Source organism: Physella acuta, unplaced genomic scaffold, assembly GCF_028476545.2.
Source record: "Physella acuta isolate Inbredline_101_S28 unplaced genomic scaffold, ASM2847654v3 ptg001822l, whole genome shotgun sequence".
In the NCBI taxonomy this organism is placed as follows: Eukaryota; Metazoa; Mollusca; class Gastropoda; family Physidae; genus Physella; species Physella acuta.
The window spans coordinates 101,889-117,665 of NW_026733332.1; the positions used below are offsets into that span (position 1 = coordinate 101,889).

Below are 15,777 nucleotides of genomic sequence, written 5' to 3' on the forward strand. Positions count from 1 at the left end.
GGCATCAAGAAAGTATGAGAGGGGCATAATAAAGTATGAGAGGGGCATCAAGGAAGTATGAGAGGGGCATCAATGAAGTATGAGAGGGGCATCAATGAAGTATGAGAGGGGCATCAATGAAGTATGAGAGGGGCATCAATGAAGTATGAGAGGGGCATCAATGAAGTATGAGAGGGGCATCAATGAAGTATGAGAGGGGCATCAATGAAGTATGAGAGGGGCATCAATGAAGTATGAGAGGGGCATCAAGGAAGTATGAGAGGGGCATCAATGAAGTATGAGAGGGGCATCAATGAAGTATGAGAGGGGCATCAATGAAGTATGAGAGGGGCATCAAGGAAGTATGAGAGGGGCATCAATGAAGTATGAGAGGGGCATCAATGAAGTATGAGAGGGGCATCAAGGAAGTATGAGAGGGGCATCAAGGAAGTATGAGAGGGGCATCAAGGAAGTATGAGAGGGGCATCAATGAAGTATGAGAGGGGCATCAAGGAAGTATGAGAGGGGCATCAATGAAGTATGAGAGGGGCATCAATGAAGTATGAGAGGGGCATCAAGGAAGTATGAGAGGGGCATCAAGGAAGTATGAGAGGGGCATAATAAAGTATGAGAGGGGCATCAATGAAGTATGAGAGGGGCATCAAGGAAGTATGAGAGGGGCATCAAGGAAGTATGAGAGGGGCATCAAGGAAGTATGAGAGGGGCATCAATGAAGTATGAGAGGGGCATCAATGAAGTATGAGAGGGGCATCAAGGAAGTATGAGAGGGGCATCAAGGAAGTATGAGAGGGCATCAAGGAAAAATATAGGGGCAACATTCGGGTTTGACAAAGCAAAAAGGCATTAGAGAGATATAAAGGGTGCATTAGGGGAATTCTTTGACTTTGATATGGTGGTAGTAGTAGCGATTGTTTCGCGTGTTCCCTCTTTAGGAATTTGATTAGTCAAGCTTAGCTGGGTCAAAGTTTAACTGTGTGTGTACCCCCACTGTGTCAACTCCGCTTGTAGGAAAGCCGTCTACAGCGGCGTTACTGTGGTGGGGTGACTGGGCGGAACACAATGGATGGGACATTTAATTATTGAATAGATTCTACGGTTACAAGTGTAAAGAGGGCTCTGAAGATTGAGTGTGGAGGTGCCCTTATAGTAGATGTGGGGAAAAAATTTAGCGTTAACATTCCCTCCCCTTCCCACAAGCGCTAAAATCTGTAGCCAAGCCATTGAGATGCATCTTAAGGTCAATAGATGAAATGCGTCAGGCGTCAGTGATTTAATTGAGACACTGGTAGAGACTTCAGGTAAAGTACGGGGGGTGATGTGACGGTTAGACCAGGGTTATAAGGTGTACTGGTGCACATCAAATGCCGTCTTGTTAAGGTGGGTTCACATTAACCACACGTGTTACTTCTTCTTCGTCCTCAATTTAATAATGAAGGAGACTCCCTAAAGCATTGTTATGTATTAGGTGTGAACGTGTCATGCGCCATATAGCCCGATACATGATGCAAATATTTTATTTTATGTCCCACTAACAGTCACAAGTAAATGAAGAATCAGGTACATACGTGCGCATTTGTTGCGTATATTTTGTGGGTTAGATTATCTACCTAAATAGTGAAGAATATTTTTAGTATTTTATAAATTTACATGCATTTTTTAAGCAATCGTAAATAGCGTAAATTACTACTTCCGGTCAACAGAAATTATACAAAATTTTAACGAAGGCGAAGAATTAGATCTTTTACTTACATGTGAAATTTTCATTTATCTATCTGAAATAGTACTCAAGTTATAGGCTTATAGTAAAATGAAAACCCGACATTAGCCGACATGTAACAATAACATTGCTGGGGCCGGCGTGGTCGAGTCGGTAAAGCTCATGGTTGCTAAACCGAAAAGTCTCGAGTTCGAACCCTCTGGCAGATGAGGCTCGTTAGCTGGAGAGACAACAAAATCAAACAACTGCTGTTCTTGTTTGGACAAAAATAAAGTAAAGCAGGCTGCAATTGGAGTCAATGGCCTCAATGGCGCATAACCAGTTGACACGTAATCCTTAATTGTGATGGAGGAGGCGTGGTCGAGTCGTCAAAAAGCTATGGCAGATAAGGCTCGATCCCTTCCAACACTAAAAACTGAGAACGAAGAAGAAGAATGAACAATCACTTCATTAAAAAACAATTGAGAATCCGACATACATTACATCTAAAATTACACACAAAATCTACAGTTGTTTACTTTTTCAACGCTTCAGTATCATGAAATGTATACAGTGGCTACAATTACTTTTTTCAACATAAAACATCAATATTGCGCTATAAATTATAGGTTTTCGCATGTTTATTATCAGAAGTTAGATAAGATTTGTGTCCCTTCCTCTCTGCACTGGCTCTTAACAAGGTGTGGAAGAGATAACTTCAGTCGTCGCCCCCCCCCCCCCCCTCCTTTTCACTTGTGGTATTTATGAATTATAATAAGCACTTCAATTTGCTACTTTTAGTCTGTGTTCTATCGCTCTAAGTTCTAAGGAAAGAAAATGACAAAACTAACATTTAACGATTGCAAAATTGTAATTAAATTCATTTAATTAAACCGTTTCATCAAATATATAGTCTACTAGTAGTTTACTTCTCAGAATACTTATAAGCAATCTCTTTCTAATATTTCTCAATTTCTAATAGGACAAAATATAACATCAGGACAAAAATACATCTAATTCTAATACGAAAAACATATAACATCTGAAAAAAAAATTAACATCAGGAAAAAATATAACATATAATTCTAATACGACAAAAATATAACATCTATCAGGATAAAAATATACAACTATCATGAGATAATTTTGGCTGGTTTCGTTGACTAAAACGCGTTCTTTAAATATAACGAGCCGGCCCGCGGCATAACATATGCCGCTATTTAGTTGTTGTTTTTTCTACTTTTCAGTAATTCATAATTTGTGAATTCGACAGTACCAACGCTGACACTGAAAATATTTCTTTAAAACACTATAAGTAGCTCGTTAAGGACCATAACCCCCCCCCCCCTTCCTTCCCCCCCTCCCCCCCCCCCATACGTTTAAAATCGTTGGCTCTGCTTGTAAACATTTAGAGTGAACACAGCTCACTAAAACCATGTAGGGGTGGGGAGGTAGGGAGAGCGTTTGCAGCTTGTTTTCTAACGGCTCGAAGAGGAGAATTATATATATAGATAGATATTTGTTTGAGGTAAAAGAAATTTTATCTCTGAATTTTTTGCTTGATATTTTTGTGCACCCCCCCCCCCCCTCTCCACTCCAGAGGCGTAGCGACCCTTCCCGGCGCCCGGGGACAAACTTTTCGATTTGCACCACCCCCTTAAACTTTCGATTTGCACCCACCCCCCTCAAACTTTCAATTTGCACCCCCCTCAACCTTTCAATTTATTTTTCCAACCCATTTTGGCGCCCCCTAAGGTCGGCGCCCGGGGACATATGTCCCCCCCCCTTGTCAACTCCCACCACCTTTCCTTGCTACCCCACCCCACTGTGTGCGATAGGACTCGTTTGTGTGTTATTATCTCACAAGCTAATTGTCTTAATCGTCTTTAGCCACTACATGCCACTGTCATCAAACAGATAACGCATGTTTAAAAAAATGATTAAAAAACAAAAACACCTGTGGACAGGTACTGGTATAGGCAAGGTCAGGTCACGGATGGTTCCTGTTGACAAAAGACGACGCACTACCACACTACGCAGGTGTGTTTGGTGTGTTATGTCCCCTGCTGTGCGCCGGATCGCATTGTTGGTTTTTACTTTTGTTTGTGCTCGCTCGCCTGTCTGGCGAATGTGCTGATCAAAACATACGTCTGTATGTCTGTGACACGTGATGCTTGTAGGTGATGTGTAGCTGGGTGTTTGGCGAGAGAAATATTAAGGTAAGATCGAGTACATTTTTAAAATCTAGGCCTAAAGTTCTAATATTACCAGTGTGATGAATTATATGTGTACAAGTGTAAATTAAAGGTAAAACCAAACATAGATGTACAGGTTAAAGTTCCGATAAACAAAACAAGAATGTAATCTTTAAGATAGCAATATAGCCTTTACTATTATTGGTAACGACCGCCATTTTTGTTTATGTTTTTAGAGTATAAATAGGCCTTGTTAGCGTACATTACGTGATAGTGGGCGCCTTCGCTTGAGATGGAGGGAGGGTAGAGAAATCTGTAACATTCCTAAGTGCTGTATGCTATTTGGAGCGAATAAAATGTAAGGCGACCTTATTCACAGTCGGCTGAGCATAGGCATGCGGACTATTCCGAGCTAAATGGGGTAGAAGAAAACGTATGACATGAGATGTATAGCACATTTTTTTTAAAATCAACATTTATTAAAATCAAGAGAAGATAATCTATTGGCAGATGTGAGTTATGTACCTTGTTATAAAAGAAATGCTTTTATAAGAATAAAAGAGTTCTAAAACGTGTGTTCACTTTAAAAAGGCCTACATCAACATGTTACACAAAGTAACATTTCTTATTTTCTTCATACTATTAATATTGTATTAATATTTGTATTCTTTAATGGTCTAATGATAACATATGCACTTAAACAGTTTCATATACACTTGTTTATATTAAACATACAGAAAAATTTACGCATGTTAAAAATGAGAGGGGGACATTACTTCGCGTTTTTTTTCACTTATCGCGCCCGGGTCTGATCCCTCTTAACCGCGATATATAAGGGATGACTGTAACTATGTTTGAATATGGGGGACCACGACGGGCGGGCGCAATGTTGATAGTTCGCCCAGGGCGCCTGCCTGGGTAGCTACGCCTCTGTTATTGCCCTATTAGCTATCTAGAGATTGTTTGATTGTACTGAGGGGGAAATCAATAACGTATACCACATCCTCTTGTCATTTAAATCGCCGTGTTACGATGGGTAAGTGGGTATACATGTGGAAAAAATTGTGTTAAGGCCTTCAAGCATATTTGTTTGAACAATGTTCGTTCTATAATTTATAGTTGCTTCTCAAAGTTAAGGAAACATCCTAATTAAGATTGGAAAACAACTAATATATGGTAAATATTTAAAAAACTAAGTATAGGTCTATACTGTGTATGTAATAAATAACACGATTAGTATGTATAGGTTTTTCTAATCGATAAAGTGAGGCCATTTTAAGGGACGACAGCCAAAACATTAGAAGTAGTGCCTTATGTTTGTGTTAAACATAGCTCTTTACTTTAAAACGGTTGCAATAAAGAAACAAGTTAATAAAATGTCTAGTGACAATTTAAGCGCAATTTCCTTATGCTATCTAAAAATTGATAGACGTATAATGCTGGGGTGCGTTCAAGCAAGGAGAACGATCGGTTTGTAGGTGTTTATGTAATTTTTAAAAAAATTTTGTGACCGAACGAAAGGATATTTTTGAAAACTTTCTTCGGCAATATTGTTCTAAATTATGACAGGAATCGATTGGTAAATATTTCAAGTCGCTAAGTGGTCTGGTTGCCGAGATATGGGCCAAAAACTGCATTTTTTCGAGGTTTTTTGGCTTTTCCGGGAAATCCAGGAAGGAATTCCGGGAATTTTTTTGGCCCACAATCATTCTCGGAACTTGCTTAACATATTTGCTTTTGGAACTAGTCCTCGATATTGCTTCGTTGGCCCATAATTCTGCAACCAGACCACTTAGAGACTTGAAACATTTACCAATCGATTCCTCCCATAATTTAGAACAATATTGCCGAAGAAAGTTTTCAAAAATATCCTTTCGTTCGGTCACAAAAAATTAATTAAGGAAATTGCGCTTAAATTGTCACTAGACTTTTTATTAACTTGTTTAACAAGCGCAGTCGTTTATATTATAGATGACCCTTAACAAAGCCTTTTTCGATTACCACGAAGTTGATTAAAATATCGATCATACTAGCATCCTAACACATTCAAATTATCGGAGGTCCATTATCTGAAAACGATTTCGCCAATACATTATCTTTCAATCTTTACCCTGTGATCGTCCAAATGACACCCCACCCCACCTCACCCTCACCCCCCACACACACAAGCATGCACACTTCCTGCGATAGTGTGATCTATTTTTAGAACTGCCTGCCCCACTCACACACCAAGGGAGGGAGGGGCACGCCGACCAGCTGATGAGTCCCTAAAAAAAAACATCGTCTACTGCGCATGTCTCGGGCTAGCCGCTGCGATCAATATTGTTGGTGCTGTGACGTAGGCGAACAGCGGATTGTGGTTAGTAATGTGCGAACGTCGAATACATTTTAGCAATGTGAGTAGTGAGTATATCTAGAGGACTGTAAATAGTTTTGAGTTATGTGCAACTCCATAGGATTGTGCGTAATGTTGAGTTATGTGCAACTCCATAGGATTGTGCGTAATGCTGATTTATTTTCATGAGGATTGAGCACAATGCTGAGTAATGTGCAACTGTAGAGGACTGTGCGGAACGTTGTGCAATGTGCAACAGGACTGCGTAGTGTTTAGTAATGTGCAACTATAGAACATTGTGCGTAGTGTAGAGTAATGTGAAACTACAGAGGATTGTGCGTAGTGTTGAGAGTAATGTGCATGAGGATTGTGCGTAATTCATGTTCAACTATAGAGGAATGTGCGTAATTTTGAGCAATATGCACCTGGGCTGCGTAGTGTTAAAAAATGTGCAACTATAGAGGACTGTGCGTAGTGTTGAGTAATTTGTTAGATAAATGTGCGTAATGTTGAGAAATGTACTACTACAGAGGACTGTGCGTAATACTGACTAATGTGCAACTATAGATGATTGTGCGTTGTGTTGAGTAATGTGGAAGTACAAACGATTTTATTTGGGTTTTTTTTTTTTTTTTTTTTTTTTTTTTTTTTTTTTTTGCCTTGAGATGCTGGCTTTAGTATTTACATTTGTTTCAGTATCGGCTTGTGACTTGTGAGGACTGATACAGATTTTAAATAGTAATACTTCTTTCTTACATGGTGTTTCATTCACTGAAGATAGTTAACTAATAGATAATACAAAACGTCTCATTTCAATAATATTTCTAAACTTGAAAATTTAAGTGTGTTAAATTAAATGGAGATTCAATCTTCCGTGAAGCATTTTTTTTCTGGCGTTGAGGCCATGAGCTTATAACTGGAGCTAAAATAAATTTTTGACCAAAGGAAAATAATATCATAAAATTATAAGCAGGAAGGACGATATATAGAGAAAAATCAAAGATTCTTCCATTTCAGCTATATCAATAGCAGTCCTCGTATAGAGTATTTTTTACATATTTACAAAGGAGGGAGTGATCTCATAGAAAAAATAATACAAAATGTGTATAATAGTGCGGAATATTATTAATACTTTATATATTCACATGCGTTTTTTGAGAAATCGGAAATAGCGTAAATTACTACGTCCGATCAACGGAAACTATTCAAAATTTGATAGAAGGTGGAGAATTAGATCTTTTACTGTCATGTGAAATTACATTTATCTGTCTGAACTGTACTCAAGTTATAAGCTTTTGAAAAATTGAAAGTAGAATAAGTTCCACTTCCGGCTATCGGAAATAGCTGAAAAGCTGATACAGAACTACAAATTTGATATGATACTTGCATATGAAATTTCATCAACTTAGCTATAACGTACTCAAGTTATCGAGTTCACAGACACAGACACACATACACATACAGACGTACGGACAAGATTGCAAAACAATCTTTTTTCTGACTCAGGGAGTTGTAAAACGTCGATATTTGGAATTCATTTTAGCACGATTACAATACTTTTTCTATACTTCGTATACGAGAAAGTAAAAAAGAAGAAAAAATGTATTCTGAACAAGCTCATTAATATTAAAATTATATCTAAAAATCGTATTAAGATGCATGTTCATGCAAATACAAACTGTTTATGTAATACTGTCAAACGTTTATTGTTTATTATGGAGACAACAGATAATTCTAAAATTAATAAATGATAAATAATTTTAAAATCATTATAAAAAAATGTGCCAAAGTTAAGAACCGTTTATTACTTTATTCCACATTGAATGTATCTATATCTTAAAACGTTTTGGGAATCTATTTGAAGGTTTGTTCCCTTGATTGTTTAGAAATTTCAAATGGGAAGTAACTCGCTAATAAAAATTCAACATTTATCTTATTTTGCTTGCTACCTGTTTTCATGTCACCACCCCCCCCCCCCCCTAATCTTTTACAATTTTCTGATGCTGCTTACGTTCCTCATGGAATTAGGTGTCATCCATTTATGACGTCCACATTTTTTAAAACTTTGGACCCCCCTGCCCCCCATCCACAAAAATCCACTTTTTTTCCTTATACAAGTCCATATGCGTCCACAAAAGTCAGTTTTGTGGACGTCATAAATGGATGACCCCTTAAAGTTAATTAAATATTGATCAAACGAACTGTGCGTTTCAGATTTACCAGATACACTGAGGGTGCCGGAGAGATGTGTGAGAGATGAGACCGTCCACTCACTGCTCACCATGGTCACCAGAAAACGGTGGATGAATCTTAAAAGCTGCACACGGAACCGGTCACGTGTCTGCCTGGTCATCGTGACCGTTATCAGCGTGTATTGGGTTCTCACCGTCTTGTTTCCCAGGGTAGGTTTTTTTTAATGCGTTCTTTGATTTTAATTAGTGAAGAGAAAACAAATCCCACCATGATACAAATCCGACTATGTTATACATCAGGCGGCGCTATGCTCCGCAAGGAACGAAAAAGGTTAGATGGTGTTGATTTTGTGGATATCATGATTTCATGATTAATGTTATTAATTCAGCCACCTTAGTAAATAAGCTCACTAACAAATTATATGCGCATTTTTAAAAAAATAAAGGCAGTTTTAATTTATGCATTTTTAAATAATAATTAAACAACTATTTTACCATTTGATCATATTCCATCCATTCGCTCAATATCCAATAACATTTACATATCTAATTTTTTAGGCATATTTTCGGTGGGAGTGTGAATGTCCTTGGACATTATACCGAAGTAGTATGTTTTTTATTCTAATTTATATGAACGATTATATTCAATACCAATGCAGGGGTGGACCGGCTGTGTCCTAGAGTCCCGGAAATTTTTTAAAGAGGGCTCGCAATCCCAGGTTGAGATGTTCACTGTGTTATTTTTCTCCATAGAAGCCTGAGTTGTTCGCCTTGGTCCATTGGATAGCAAAATACAAACAATAAATAAAAAAATAAAATAAAAACTCTAATAGAACCAGTGTTTCTTTCAGACTTTTTTCTCCGGGGAAGATATTTTGATATTTAGGGGGGGGGGCACAACAATTTCCGGGGGGTGGGGCGGACACTGATAAAAGTATATGTTTTCTATATAAATTCCACTTCGTTCGGGAGGGGGGGGGGGGGAGTTAGACTTTCTTCGGACCCCCCACCCTCCCGAAGATATGCCTGGAAGAAACTGATAGGACAATTACACTATCGTTCATGGGGACCCACCGAGATTTTTTTCCTGTGGACCAGCCGGGATTTTCCCCCGGTAGACCGACGGGCCATTCCACCCCTGTACCGTTTTAATTTTTAATTACAAAAAATTTCTTTATTTCTCAACCCCAGGGGAGATTCATCAAATGGAAATCCTTGGAGCTACCACCACGTGACACGTCAGTGAAACATTTCGTGAAGGGGAGGGACGGGGAAATCTACATGTACTCTGCCTGGGGCAGCAGCTCCGGGCAGCCCGAGGGCGGGGCGGGTGCGGCTAACGACAGCTACCCCCTCGGCGACGCCGTCGAGATTGTGGTGACGACACTGGACAAATCTCGCGTGAGCTACGATTGCTGCGTGCTGTACCAGAACCTGGAGATGGTTTACGTCATATCCGCTCGAGTGTACTTCCGGTATTACGTGACGAAGATGAAACTGAAGGATAGGTTCAAGGAATACTTCGAACCGACTTTTTACGTAGCAAGACAGTTCAGCTGCCGGGCGCCTGTTTTGACGGAAGGCGTCGCGCCGAGTCGAGTGACCTTGACCTCTAAAGGTCAGTGCTCCACGGACCTCAAAGACTACCTGCCCGTGCAGTATCCCAAGAGACACCGCGGCCAGCTCGCCCTGTGCGCCAAAATCGCCCACAGCGGCGGCCTCGACCCCATCAAGGTCATCGAGTGGTTCGAGCTCCAGAAAATTTTAGGCGTGGATAAGATTTTGATCTACGACATGGGAAATCCCGCGAGCCTCAACCGCTTGTTCGAGCACTACCAGCGCCAGGGTATCCTAGACCGGCAGCCGTATGAACTTCCAGGCGAGCCGAAGGGCCGGTCGCTCCAGGAACCGTTGAAGAGGACGAGACAGTTCATCCAGGACGAGACGATGGCGGTGCTGGAGTGTCGGCAGAGAATGGCGGGGTACGACTACGTCATCAGTCATGACGTGGACGAGATGATTGTTCCCAGACAGGAAGTGACGCTGAAACAATTTTTGCAGGTTGGCGTGACATAATTTTTCCTCCGTGTTTTTTTTTCCTGTTGGACACAATATTTAATATGTTTGTGTGTTGTTTTTACTTTCTCGTATATACGTAGTATAGAGAAAGTATTGTAATCGTGCAAAAAAAAAAATCGAGATTTTTACAAATCTCGACGTTTTACACCTCACTGATACGGAAAAACATAATTTTGCAATCTTGTCCGTATGTCTGTGTGTGTGTGTGTCTGTCTGTGTGTGTGTCTGTCCGTGTGTAAACACGATAACTTGAATACCGTTACAGCTAGGTTGATGAAATTTCATATATAAGTATTTTATCAAAATCGTAGATCCGTATCAACTTTTGAGCGATTTCCGATAACCGGAAGTGGTACTTTTCCTACTTTGAATTTTTTAAAAGCCTATAACTTGAGTACTATTTCAGATAGATAAATGAAATTTCACATGTAAGTAAAAGATCTAATTCTCTACCTTCTGTTAAATTTTGAGTAATTTCCGTTGACTGGAAGTAGTAATTTACGCTACTTCCGATTTCCCAAAAAACTAATGTAAATTTTAAAAGTACTAATAATATTGCGCACTATTACGCGCTTTTTTTATTTGCGTTCACTTGGTGTGCAATTAATTTGTCTACGAGATTTTATTCTATTTTTAAAACTTTAAGTATTTAAAATGGATTAAAAATCATGTCTATAGCCCGAGTTTCCATCCCCTGTTATTTTATATAAGAATATTCGAGAAAGTTTAGGGGAGATCACTCCCGGTTTATTCTTTATTTTTACTTAAAAACGGTAGCAAAGTGTAATCAATAAAGTATTTTTCTTCCGCGTGCTGTTTCTGTAGAATAAAGTTTATCTTAGACTCTGAACTTGACCCTATCCAAGTCCATAAAATAATCATTACCCCAACCTTACGATACCAACAAACAAACAAACAAAAACTTTAAACATTACTGTAATACCTTTAAAATTCTATCATTTTTAAACAGCTACGATACTTCGACATTTGTAAACATAAACATGTCCCGTCATACCAAAATATTTCCTACTTTGTCAGTTGCTTTACTAACTTGTCAGTTTGTCACAGACTATCTCCTTTGTTTTGATTCTTAAAATGCCTACTGCTATCAGCACCTTGTTGGTAAAGTTCGGGGTCTTAACATTCATAATTTGTAAGTAAAGCTGTTATCTTGACTGCTCGGCAGTAGGCCTAGATAGAATGTTGCTCTCTACACACTGTTAAGCTTTTCCCACTAATAATAATCAATCAACTGCGTCTACTTAACCACTTTGTCTATATGTTCATATGCCCACGGTGTCCAAAGGTCCAGTGTCTATAAGTCCAGCATGTCAATCGGTCCATTCTGTTCAATGATCCACCGTGTCCACTCACAATTGTGTCTATAGGTCCTGTCTGTCCACATGTCCACTGTGTCTATATGTCAATTGTGTCCATCAGTCGACTGTGTCCATCAGTCCACTATCTCCATATTTAAACTGTGTCCATCAGTCCACTGTATCCATATTTAAACTGTGTCCATCAGTCCACTGTATCCATATATCCACTGTATCGACATCAGTAAACTTTTTCCATCAGTCAAAAGCACCTCCCAGATACACTAACACCTCCATGACAGAAGCTGTTATTGGTCCATCCCCTCCCCACCATTTTTTCCCCCGATGCGTATGAATTTAAATAAATGCAATATATTTTACACAAATGAACTCATGTTTGAATATTTTGCTCAGGGACAAACTACTGTTGTATGTAAATTTAAATAACTTAATTTTAGTTACTTCCCTTGCTTTTTTGCAAGTTTACCTAGAAATTTTATCAGAACAATTGTAACGGAAATTCCCGATAAAATTAGAGCTTTTTAAAAAAAATATATATAAATATATATACATATATATATATATATATATATATATATATATATATATATATATATATATATATATATATATATATATAGTTCTTAAAATTTCTTTTACTTCCAACAAACATTATATTTAAGAAGGCATTTTAGTCAAAGAAATCAGCCAAAATTAGTCATGATAGAAGTTACACTTTTGCCCTGATAGTAGTTATATTTTTATCCTGATAGATGTTATATTTTTGTCCTATTAGAATTAGATGTTATATGCTTGTCCTGATGTTATATTTTGTCCTGATAGTTGTTATATTTTTGCCACAATAAAAGCTGTATCTTTGACCAGATAGATGATATATTTTTCTCAAGACAGATGCTATAATTTTAATTGCCCTGTGTTTCCTTCCTTTTCTCTTTCCCCCCCCCCCCCCCTCCCCCCCCCCTGCCAGGACAAGAGGAAGCAACACCCCCAGTCCGCGGGCTTCTACTTCTTCACCCAGTTTTTCTTGACCACCTGGGAGCCGACCAACCCGGAGGAAAATCTCATGGTCAAACGGTACAGGTGAGTCAATACACAGGTAAACCACTGTACAGCTAATATATTGTATATGTAAGCTAATGTACTGTACTAATGTAATGCACCGTGCTAATAAGGCGTCTCCGTGAGAAGCACTGTACAGGTAAATTATTATAAAAGTAAAACAATGTACAGGTAAATTATACTAGTAAAACACTGTACAGGTAAGTTACTATACAAGTAAAACACTGTACAGGTAAGTTATTATACAAGTAAAACACTGTACAGGTAAGTTATTATACAAGTAAATCACTGTACAGGTAAGTTATTACACAAGTAAAACACTTAGTTTTAAGACACTGCATGGATAAGTCATTGTGTAGGTACGGTGACCCTCTGTACTAGTCATATTGCTGCACTTAGTTCAAAGACACTATAAGTCAGTAAAAGTACACCTCAAATCGAAGGCAAAACATATATTTGGGCTGAGCTAGTATGTAATATATTTTCAGACAAATAACGCACATTAGACTAGCCCAAAATAATGACTCACCCCGCCCGCATCACCACCTCAATTATTTTCTTTTAACTTATTGCGGCAGTAACAAATATATTTACTGCAAAGGAATTTAACCTCAAACTATTTAAATACAACCTACATCTTAATTTTAGTTAATGAATTTTTTCCACTCTACTTCTACTATTATTTCCCTTTAGGAAAGCCACACCACCAAGATGGGAGTGCTATAAATATGTCTATTTGCCTAGCAGAGTCTACACGTCATTGACGCACGAGTTTTTTCCCAAAAGTTATTACACTGGGTAAGTAGGACTCGCTTCAATATGGCCTCTTACAAAACGACCCAGGCTTTTAGAGCGACAATTGAAGCAACTCTCGACTATAAAGCTACCCAAAAAAGAGCTTATGACAGTGGGCTTTTCAGTTTAAAAAAATAACAAATTATCGAGTCAGTATGTCAGACAAACATCATTCGACATTATGGCTCATGACAAAATGTCTCAGAACCGAACATTCCTAATCCCAAGATGCCAAGACAATGCTACCTAACCTGTTTACCTAATATGTAATTTACCAAAGTCTTCTTGATTTTCTTTTTCTCAGAACAATACTAACCCCAGAGGAAGCAACTCTCCACCACTACCGCGCATGTCCGTTTGACACGTGGGGCACGTGCACAGTGTACGCACAAACCGATGATGTCATGAAGCGGTATGTTGACCTGGACGAACGGGTTCGCCGGGTGAGAGAGGTCACGTCCACCTAATCAGCTGACCTTTGAACTCAAGCCGCTATCGGACACTTTCCTGACTAAATACTCAATCATGTGCACTCTAGGATTGTTTACTTCAGCATTAATTGCTGTACGAGTGTGTGCTGGATGATTGTGTGCTGGATGATTGTGTGCTGGATGATTGTGTGTTGCATGATTGTGTTTTGGATGATTGTGTGTTGGATGATTGTGTACTGGATGATTGTGTACTGGATGATTGTGTGTTGGATGTTTGTGTGTTGGATGTTTTTGTGTTGGATGATTGTGTGCTGGATGATTGTGTGTTGGATGATTGTGTGCTGGATGATTGTGTGCTGGATGATTGTGTGCTGGATGATTGTATGCTGGATGATTGTGAGCTGGATGATTTCGTGCTGGATGATTGTGAGCTGGATGATTGTGTGCTAGATGATTGTGAGCTGGATGATTGTGTGCTGGATGATTGTGTGCTGGATGATTGTGTGCTGGATGATTGTGTGCTGGTTGATTGTGTGTTGGAATATTGTGCTGGATGATTGTGTGCTGGATGATTGTGTGCTGGGTGATTGTTTGTTCAATGATTGTGTGTATAGTGATTATGTACTCGATGATTGTGTGTTCGATCAGTATGTAGTCCATGATTGTGTGTTCGATGATTATGCAGTCGATGATCGTGTGCCTTATCCAAACGGTCTTGTCGAGTTATACAATTTGAAATCCGAAAAAACGGCGAGCATTGTGTCGTTGTACTTTTACAATATGTGGGATGAAATCTCATTTTTTTAAAAATGTGGTTACATGTATCAAAAATCTTCAGTGGGTTTTATTTTGTCAAGAAAATTAAACCACTGAGGATTTTAATTAACTGTACCTCAGGTATTACTTGAATCAGAAAATGCCATTTCAAATTATTTTTTCAACTTTTGAACTCCACGACTACTTGTGTATGAACTGTAAACTTGACATTTTTTAAAGATTGTTGGCATTTATTTTTTAAAATTGAGATTGTGTATTTAATGCTGAGCTGCAATGTTTAATTTATACATTGTATGTTTTGTTCAGATGTTTCAAGGAAAGTAAAATACTCGCTCAATAAATATGTTTTATTTAAAAGACTTCCATTTATGGTTTAGTTTTTGTGACAGTTATGTGTTGTTGTTTTTTTTTCAGATGAGACCGTACAAAGATTTTTTTTTTTTTTAAATGGGAAGGGTGGTGGTTTTGAAAGGACACAATGTTGCAGATATGTAACACAGAAGAGTATGAACAATTCAGAAAAAAACATTACAAAGCAACACTTTAAACATGTATGCAGGCCGGTGAGATCGTAATTGATTTCTGCATCTCATCCCGAATTTGAAATGTATTCATTAATTAAAATCATTAGTTAGGTAGTTGATAGGTACGTCACTGAGACCTGATAACCACTAATTGCGTACTAGCCAATGACCTTTGAACTCCAACAACGTGGTCTGTCCACTAAGTACATTATCTTGTTGTGGACTTTTAGTTTGACCCCTGTTGTTTCAGATGTCCGTTACCGTTTATCAAAGCTGATTAAACTTTAAAAACTTAGTTTTAAATTTTTTTAATTTAATACATTCACAAAAAGCTGGGATTTTTTTTCTTTTCTTTAA

The 15,777-nt window shown here is 38.4% G+C and overlaps 1 protein-coding gene across 2 annotated transcripts; it reads left to right on the top strand.

The window, feature by feature from the left end:
* Nucleotides 1–3,755: 3,755 nt before the first annotated feature.
* On the top strand, nucleotides 3,756–15,222 carry LOC131930691 (uncharacterized). 2 transcript variants are annotated; one of them, XM_059287275.1, is made up of 6 exons: nucleotides 3,756–3,915; nucleotides 8,441–8,628; nucleotides 9,610–10,479; nucleotides 12,802–12,914; nucleotides 13,587–13,691; nucleotides 13,993–15,222. In XM_059287275.1, the coding sequence occupies exons 2-6, from the start codon at nucleotides 8,509–8,511 to the stop codon at nucleotides 14,153–14,155; spliced, it is 1,371 nt and encodes a 456-aa protein (XP_059143258.1). In that variant the 5' UTR covers nucleotides 3,756–3,915; nucleotides 8,441–8,508; the 3' UTR covers nucleotides 14,156–15,222. The 2 variants fall into 2 exon arrangements, with proteins under 2 accessions (XP_059143258.1, XP_059143259.1); XM_059287276.1 differs by lacking the exon at nucleotides 3,756–3,915 and adding an exon at nucleotides 6,173–6,250.
* The last annotated feature ends 555 nt before the right edge of the window (nucleotides 15,223–15,777 follow it).

Excerpts from the sequence above, each read along its gene's own strand:
- LOC131930691 (XM_059287275.1), top strand. The coding sequence starts at position 8,509 with ATGGTCACCAGAAAACGGTGGATGAATCTTAAAAGCTGCACACGGAAC. Across the intron at positions 10,480-12,801 it reads CGCTGAAACAATTTTTGCAG|GACAAGAGGAAGCAACACCC; the intron begins GTTGGCGTGACA and ends CCCCCCTGCCAG. Across the intron at positions 12,915-13,586 it reads CTCATGGTCAAACGGTACAG|GAAAGCCACACCACCAAGAT; the intron begins GTGAGTCAATAC and ends ATTTCCCTTTAG.